The 9,042-nt window shown below is 44.3% G+C and overlaps 1 protein-coding gene and 1 non-coding gene across 2 annotated transcripts; both read left to right on the top strand.

The window, feature by feature from the left end:
* The first annotated feature begins 722 nt into the window (after positions 1-722).
* TRNAG-UCC (transfer RNA glycine (anticodon UCC)) lies at positions 723-795 on the top strand. The gene has a single exon. It is a non-coding gene; the product is annotated as a tRNA-Gly (tRNA).
* Positions 796-1,252: 457 nt separating this feature from the next.
* LOC114111177 (DNA-directed RNA polymerase II subunit RPB1-like) lies at positions 1,253-5,006 on the top strand. The gene is made up of 3 exons (XM_060397243.1): positions 1,253-1,315; positions 1,741-1,841; positions 4,151-5,006. Exons 1-3 carry the CDS (start codon positions 1,253-1,255, stop codon positions 4,887-4,889), a joined length of 903 nt encoding a protein of 300 aa, XP_060253226.1. The 3' UTR covers positions 4,890-5,006.
* Positions 5,007-9,042: the final 4,036 nt, after the last annotated feature.

Here is a 9,042-nt window from a genome sequence, read left to right as displayed (position 1 = left end):
AGGAGGAAGAACTGATACGCAGTAATACGGATGAATTTCACAGTGTGCTGAGGGAGAGAAGCCAGACACTAAAACAGCACATACCTTATGACTCCATTTATATACATTTCCAGAAAAACCAAACTAGTCTCCAGTGACAGAAAGCAGGTCTGTACTTGCCTGGGCTAGAGGGTGGAGAAAAGAAGGGACTGCGAAAGGGCAAGAGTAAACTTTCGGATGTGATAGAAACGTTCTGTATCTTGATTGTAATAGTGGTTTCACGTGAACATACATCTATCAAAGCTCATTGAGTTTTATACTTTAAATGGATTCATGTATTGAAGTAAATTATATCTACCTCAATAAAGTGAGTTTTAAAAGAATTTTAAAATGCCTTTGTTTAACTCTTGCTTCCTGGAATCATTCAAGCTGAGAATAACACAAAACATATGGGCCTGAGAGGTATCTTTGCTTGGGAGAAATACTTAAATGGGCCTCTCAGCTATGTAAGAGTTAATCCCAAATCCTATTCCTGAATGAAGACTTTGGGGACAACAGGGAACTCACCTGCTGTGTAATAACAAAAATTTTTGCTTTCACTAAGGTTAGAGTTAACATTCTGGCTAATATTCACGAGGTGTTACTGGCTTCATTCCTCTGCCTGGGGCTAAATTGCAAAGGGAGTTGGGGTCTTAGACTTTTAAAGTGGGAGAATTGGATTAAAAAGACCCTCATCCAGGACTTCCCTGGTGGTCCAGTGGCTAAGACTCTGTGCTTCCAATGCAGGGGGCCCAGGTTCAATCCCTGGTCAGAGAACTAGATTCCACATGCCACAGCTGAGTTTGAAACCCACAACTAAAGATCCCACATACCACATACCATGTGTCCCAACTAAGACCCAACACAGCCATATATATATATATATATATATATATATATATATATATATATAAAGAGTTAGCAAAGTTAAAAAAAAATAAAATAAAAGACTCATCCAAGAGATAAACTGCTTCCTGAAACGTGAGAGGTCAGGGGCTAAGGAACAAGAGGCAAGTAGGGGACCTTCGAGGGGGGATGTGGCTTGTGAACAAGCAAGAGTCACAATATCAAGTAATCTGTTTTGAGTTATTCTCTTTCTTTCCCTCCCTGACCTGTCACCCACAGGCTCTCAGTAAAGTTAAATGCTACAACATTATATTAACTGCTTTTGAGAACATTAGTGGGGGACCATGTCCATACAGGGATATGTGGGGAGCCAGGGAAGCTTGGAGACATGAATACACAGTTGTTGGAGGTAGTCATCAAAGAGACCCACAGTAGTGATCCACAGCAAAAGGTGATAAAAGCTCAGCAACAAACAGTCTGGGGAAACACATGAGGACATCTCAGGGATTCTCAGAACTACAGCTGGAGGAAACTGGATTTCCTGCACTCCATGGCAGCACGAGGGGCCCAGACTCTATTACTGGGTATTTAGAGGAATGGTGACCTCCTAAAATGTGATAACTTGGGGATGTTTGGGATATAAAGACATTAACATTCCCCCCTCCACCCCATAATCTCCCGAGGACGTTTGGATGGACTGTCCTGAGTTATTTTGGACTATGAGACAGAAAAAATAATCCATAAGGTCTGGTTCATAAAAGCTCAAGAGAGACCTACGTTATGTGACCAAACCCTAACTAGTAATTGCCTCTGTTGGCTTTGACGTCAGTTGATGACTGGACTTTGAACCCGAGAGAGAGTTTAAAAGAAAGATAGCTGGAGGCAAATCATTTCCTTCCTGGATTACCTAGCGAGAACATCCAAAATGAAAGCCTTCACTCACCTCGCTCTTCTTGCCCTCCTTTTTCAAGCCTTAGGTAAGAAACACTTAAATTTTTTTTCATTCCTTTAATCATATTTGTTGTCTCTGAGATAGAATCAGCAGGCTTAAGCTACTAGTTCCCACCGCCCCATTAGGTGGACTGTGTTGTGGATGAAGTTTTCTAGGGGCTCAAAGGCACAAGGCATTTCAGTCTGTGATGAAGGCAGATAGAACAGTAGTGAAAAGAAATTTCTGGACTAGGATTTGGGGTTCAGAGAGCCTGAGATTTGCCTTGAAAGTCCTGAGGCCAGACAAGAGCAATTTAGTAGTTCCAAGGGCTCATTGCTCTAGAATGTCCTTCTCTTTAACCCCCAAATGTCATTTGGGTTCTAATACAGAGCATGCTGCTAAGTCACTTCAGTCGTATCCGACTCTGTGCGACCCCATAGATGGCAGCCCACCAGGCTCCCCCGTCCCTGGGATTCTCCAGGCAACAACACTGGAGTGGGTTGCCATTTCCTTCTCCAATGCAGGAAAGTGAAAAGTGAAAGTGAAGTCGCTCAGTCGTGTCCGACTCTTAGCGACCCCATGGACTGCAGCCTACCAGTCTCCTCCATCCATGGGATTTTCCAGGCAAGAGTACTGGAGTGGGGTGCCATTGCCTTCTCTGAATACAGAGCATGGACCTGGTTTAATCCCTGAATGTGGCATGAAGTTTTCTGCCCCTTATACTTGGGAATTAGCGTTTGCCTCTGGGCAAATCCCTTAATCCTCTGAGTGTTGGTGGCACTCCTGTCAAATGCTGATGCTTGTATCTGTTCCACAGGCACAGCTGGGCGCAGGGAAGCCCTTGATAAGTGAGCGTAGCAGCAGGAGCAGGGTAGCAGCAGTCAAAATGGCCAGCTGGTCAACCGTTCTCTTGTTCCTGGAAGGACACGTGCCTGTGACTGACTGGTTAAACCAGGCCTTGTTCAAGGTGAAGAGCCAGATTCTACCATCCAGGCGTGTCCAGACCCAAGGGGAAATCTGGTGGCATCTTCAGCAGTTTTCTATATCCAAAGGTTTAGGAATAGCTTCCTCACTAAAACTTTTCTTTTAATTATTTCTTTTAAACTGACCATCATTCTCAGAGCTCTTGGAGACAATTAAGGGTTCTAGAAAAGTGATTATGGGATCACTAAGAGTTTACTACTTCATGTGTCCAGGGATTCCTAAGAGTGGAAAAAAGTGACTTTGATGATTACCATAGCCCTTAGGGCAAAGATCATCTTTATTCATCTTACCCTTTTAAAAAGTTTCTGTGTCTAGAATTAAGAATTGGGTACACATCACTAGAAAACATCTTGAAAGAAGTTTGATACATTAAATACCTTAATGGGGGTATTTTTCATCATTGTTTAAACATACCCCCTTCTCTACCATCCCTCAACTAATATGTCCTGTAATGGAAAATTGAGGTAATTCCCATGAACTGTAAGGACAAAAAGGAAGCCACTTACAGGTGGTAAACAGCGTCCCCTGGTGGCATTTTCAATTGTCCTCACTGAGAACTACTCTGAGGAGTATTAAACTCAGATCGACAGTTCTGCAACTACAGACGTAAATGGTATTACATCTCATAATAATATGATATGTTGATATTAATATATAATTATATTTCACATTATAGTAATAAATTATAATTAATAACAATTAATACAATAATTGTGGCTTAATAGAAGTGGCTTCCCTGGTGGCTCAGATGATAAAGCGTCTGCCTACAGTGCGGGAGACTCGGGTTTGATTCCTGGGTCGAGCAGATCCCATGGAGAAGGAGATGGCAATCCATCCCCTGAAGAGGGAAATGGCAATCCACTCCAGAACTCTTACTTAGAAAATTCCATGGATGGAGGAGCCTGATAGGCTACAGTCCATGAGGTCGCAAAGAGTCCGACACGACTGAGCGACTTCACTTTCACTTTCATATTTTTCTAACCAGCTGAGCTAAGAGGCCAACTGCCATCATCGTACTTTTCAGTAACTTTTTTTTTTTTTTTTTGCCATGATGCACAGCTTGTAGGATCTCAGTTCCATGATGAAGAATGTAACCTAGGCCACAGCAGTGAAAACCCAGAATCCTAACCATTAGGCCACCCACCAGAGAACTCCCCAGTAACAGTTTTCCAGTTTTGTCTGTTCAATTTTTAATTTCATTTATGTCAGTTTTTTAAAAGAAATAGTCATGTATTTTTATTTTTAATATAGTCCACTGCATTTATTTTTCAGGAAAAAATGGATTAGGTACTAATTAGTATTAAATAATAGCAACTGCCATTATATGTTCAGTGTTTTGTTTTCTGAAACTTGGTATCTTTATTCTTCCAGCCATGAGGCAAGACAATGCAGCCTCAAGTGCCTCTACCGTCACAAGTACACCTGCTTCAGCCGCATCTACTGCAGCTCCTATCACCACAAGTCCACCTACCACAGATACTACAGCCCCTCCTGGCACAAATACATCTACTGCCGCAAACGCTACAGCCCCTCCCGGCACAAACACATCTACTACCGCAAACGCTACAGCCCCTCCCGGCACAAACACATCTACTACCGAAAACCCTACAGCCCCTCCCGGCACAAACACATCTTCTGCAGCAAACGCTACAGCCCCTCCCGGCACAAACACATCTGCAGCAAACGCTACAGCCCCTCCCGGCACAAACACATCTGCAGCAAACCCTACAGCCCCTCCCGGCACAAACACATCTGCAGCAAACCCTACAGCCCCTCCCGGCACAAACACATCTGCAGCAAACCCTACAGCCCCTCCCGGCACAAACACATCTGCAGCAAACCCTACAGCCCCTCTCGGCACAAACACATCTGCAGCAAACCCTACAGCCCCTCCCGGCACAAACACATCTGCAGCAAACCCTACAGCCCCTCCCGGCACAAACACATCTGCAGCAAACCCTACAGCCCCTCCCGGCACAAACACATCTACTGCCGCAAACGCTACAGCCCCTCCCGGCACAAACACATCTACTACCGAAAACCCTACAGCCCCTCCCGGCACAAACACATCTACTACCGCAAACGCTACAGCCCCTCCCGGCACAAATAATACATCTACTGCCGCAAACGCTACAGCCCCTCCCAGCACAAACACATCTACTGCTGCAAACACTACAGCCCCTCCCGGCACAAACACATCTACTACCGCAAACCCTACAGCCCCTCCCGGCACAAACACATCTTCTGCAGCAAACGCTACAGCCCCTCCCGGCACAAACACATCTGCAGCAAACCCTACAGCCCCTCCCGGCACAAACACATCTGCAGCAAACCCTACAGCCCCTCCCGGCACAAACACATCTGCAGCAAACCCTACAGCCCCTCCCGGCACAAACACATCTGCAGCAAACCCTACAGCCCCTCCCGGCACAAACACATCTGCAGCAAACCCTACAGCCCCTCCCGGCACAAACACATCTGCAGCAAACCCTACAGCCCCTCCCGGCACAAACACATCTGCAGCAAACCCTACAGCCCCTCCCGGCACAAACACATCTACTGCCGCAAACGCTACAGCCCCTCCCGGCACAAACACATCTACTACCGAAAACCCTACAGCCCCTCCCGGCACAAACACATCTACTACCGCAAACGCTACAGCCCCTCCCGGCACAAATAATACATCTACTGCCGCAAACGCTACAGCCCCTCCCAGCACAAACACATCTACTGCTGCAAACACTACAGCCCCTCCCGGCACAAACACATCTACTACCGCAAACCCTACAGCCCCTCCCGGCACAAACACATCTGCAGCAAACGCTACAGCCCCTCCCGGCACAAACACATCTGCAGCAAACCCTACAGCCCCTCCCGGCACAAACACATCTGCAGCAAACGCTACAGCCCCTCCCGGCACAAACACATCTGCAGCAAACCCTACAGCCCCTCCCGGCACAAACACATCTGCAGCAAACCCTACAGCCCCTCCCGGCACAAACACATCTGCAGCAAACCCTACAGCCCCTCCCGGCACAAACACATCTACTGCTACCACAGGGAATACAACTTCTAACACTGCTACGAGTACACCTACTTCTGCAGGTAAGTATAACTCCTGCTACCGCCTCGAATACGTCTACTCTACCATACATACTCCAGGTAAGCAAGTCCCTCAGGTCTCCTCACTAAGGAGTCACAGTATTGTGAAGGATGGTAAGTATGTGTGTTCTGCCAGAGATGGGAAGTGTGTGTAAAGAAACCCAAGGTGTCCTTGGATATAAAACCCTGGAATTAAAAAGTCTGGGTCACACAGGCTAATAGTGATGGCAGAGATGCTAAAAGATTACCTGCAGTTCCATTCTGTTCTCTCCTCAAGCTACTTGCCAGATGTGGAAAATTTTTTAAACTTGGACTTTGTGAGAGCTACTTTTGCAGCTTCCCTCTCCCTAGGAGATTTTTAGAAATAGTTTCTTTTCTCTGAGGGCAGGTGCTAATAAGCACTGATGAGATCGCTAGCCCCACTACTAGATCCTCGGTCTGCTGAAGAAAGCAGCCGGTTCTACCGTGATTCTCCATCAAATGTTATTGAAAACATATGACATTACCAGAGTCATGATCCAAAGGACAGATGTTTAGGGACACTGTCTAAGAGATGAAGGTTGACCTCCGGCCTAAGTTATTGAGACAGGAAACACTTGCTGCTTTTCCCAAAGTTTGGTATAGAACAGAAAAAGTTTGGTTAGTAAACTTTACCAGTGGAGGCAAACTAATGAATAGTTTAGGTTTTGTGGGCCATGATGAGATCTGTTAAACAACTACCCCACTCAGCCGTATTAACATCAGAGCCACGGACAACATACACATGAACGTGCTGATTGTGCACCGATAAACGTAGTTTACAGAAACAGAGGAGGACTGGCAAGAATTGGCTTATGAGTCATAGTGTTCCAACCCCTGGTCTAAAAGAGTCCTTAAACCTATGTTTAAAGGATCTAGATAAACCCTGTTATTCTCAGTTAGGGAGACTGAGGCTCAGTGAGGGCAGCCACTTGCCCAGGGTCAAAGAGCAAGCTGATGTCTTCCTATACATTCTTCTTTTGGCTTCCTCAGTAATCTTTGGTAGATCTAAGAAATCAATGATTAAGGAAATGGAGCCAGAGGGTGCACTGAAACCTGCTTCCCCATCTTCTTTCAGGTTTGGAACAGCTACACAATCAGCTCTCCTGTAGTCAGGAAAGGGAGCTTTTCTGTGCCATTTCTGCTTCCCTAGACCCTCTGTCAGAGTAAGGCAGCCTTCTTGTGTTCTGGCCCTATACTAACCGTGTGGCATGGGCCAAACCAATTCTCTTTTGGCTTCAACATACTCACCTGTAATAAGGGATGATTGAACTAAATAGCCACAAAATCCTTTTCCCACTGTAACATCCTGTGGCTTTATTCCTGGCACACAGAAATGCTACCGAGTCTGTCCTTTTGGCCAAGGAGAAAGCCACACTGGGAGTTATCTGACCAGTATATCCAAAATGGTGCTGCACTTGATTTCTTCCCTAGGCTGATTCCAAATCATCCTTGCAATGTGGTTAAGGCTTTGTTAAGAAGCCATTTACTTTACTTAGAATATTGGTTAACACCCTGTTAGAGAGCTGACCCTTATTGTTGTTTGTGAGATATTGTATGCATTATGCCTCCTATGTCCAGGTAGCCTGTTTTTTTTTTTTCTTTTACTCTTAAAAATATTCTTTTTAGATAGAATTTATCTTTTACAGAAGTTTTAGATTCACAGCAAAATTGGGAAAAATGTAGGGCGATTTCCCATATTTCCCTGCCCCCATACCTGCACAGCCTCCCTTATTATCAACATTCCTCATCAGAGCGTACATTTGTGACAACTGATGAATCGACACTGACACATCATAATCACCCTAAGTCCAGTTTACTGAGGGTGTACTGTTGTATATTCTATAGGTTTGGACAAATGTAGAATGATATGTATCCATCATAAAGACTACTTTCACCTTCCTAACAATCTGCTGTACTCTGCCTATTCACCCCTCTTTCCCTGCTAACCCTTGGCAACTGCTGATCTTTTGTTGCCATAGTTTGCCTTTTTCAGAATGTCATGTTGTTAGAATCACACAGTATGTAGCCTTTTCAGATAGGCTGCTTTCATTTAGTAATATGCTTTTAAGATTCCGCCATGTTGATTTTCAAGGCTTGAACATGAATAAAATTCCATTGTCTGGCTGTACAAGTTTGTTTATTCACTTACCTACTGAAGGACATCTTGATTGCCTCCAAGTTTTGGCAATTATGAGTAAAACTGCTCTAAGTATTCATTTGCAGGATTTTGAGTGGAAAAAGGTTGGTAAATACTAAGTGAATACTTAGCATTTATATTGAGTAAATACTAAGGCTTGCACTTGCTGGGACATATAGTAAAGTTTAGTTTTGTAAGAAACTGCCAACCTGTCTTCTAAAATGGCTATACTTTATATTTATATTCCCACCAGTATGAGAATTCCTCACTAGCACTATTTTATTTTTTAATAAAAGTGAATTAGGCCCATAGTTATGGAAAAATAGCTTAAATGGGGTAAAAGTATATGCTGCTGCTGCTAAGTCACTTCAGTCGTGTCTGACTCTGTGCGACCCCATAGACAGCAGCCCACCAGGCTCCCCCGTCCCTGGGATTCTCTAGGCAAGAACACTGGAGTGGGTTGCCATTTCCTTCTCCAATGCATGAAAGTGAAAAGTGAAAGTGAAGTCTCTCAGACATGTCCAACTCTTCGTGACCCCATGGACTGTAGCCTACCAGGCCCCTCCGTCCATGGGAGTTTCCAGGCAAGAGTACTGGAGTACTCTGGAGGGTGCCATCACCCTCTCTGAACCACCAAAAGGGAGAGGGACAAATTAGGAATATGGGATTAGCAGAGTCAAACTACTATGTATAAAAGAGATAAGCAACAAGGATATACTATATACCACAGGGAATTATAGCTATTATCTTGTAATAACTTATAATGTAGTATAATCTGCAAAAATACTGAATCACTATACTGTACACTTGAAACTAACATTGTAGATCAACTATATTTCAATAAAAAAGAGACCATGTTATATACATTGTACCTTACATGTAGTTTTATTTTTAAGCAATGATTTCCACCTATGGAACCATTAGAATTTTAAGACAGCTCTGAAGGTTGTCAGTCATTCAACCTATTCTGAAATCAAAGCTCAGAATCGTCTCATTTGACAGA

This window comes from Ovis aries, chromosome 1 (genome assembly GCF_016772045.2).
Source record: "Ovis aries strain OAR_USU_Benz2616 breed Rambouillet chromosome 1, ARS-UI_Ramb_v3.0, whole genome shotgun sequence".
NCBI lineage: Eukaryota > Metazoa > Chordata > Mammalia > Artiodactyla > Bovidae > Ovis > Ovis aries.
This window is presented reverse-complemented; position numbering and strand designations above follow the sequence as displayed.

Excerpts from the sequence above, each read along its gene's own strand:
- LOC114111177 (XM_060397243.1), top strand. The coding sequence starts at position 1,253 with ATGAATACACAGTTGTTGGAGGTAGTCATCAAAGAGACCCACAGTAGT. Across the intron at positions 1,316-1,740 it reads GTAGTGATCCACAGCAAAAG|CTGGAGGCAAATCATTTCCT; the intron begins GTGATAAAAGCT and ends AAAGAAAGATAG. Across the intron at positions 1,842-4,150 it reads CCTCCTTTTTCAAGCCTTAG|CCATGAGGCAAGACAATGCA; the intron begins GTAAGAAACACT and ends TTATTCTTCCAG.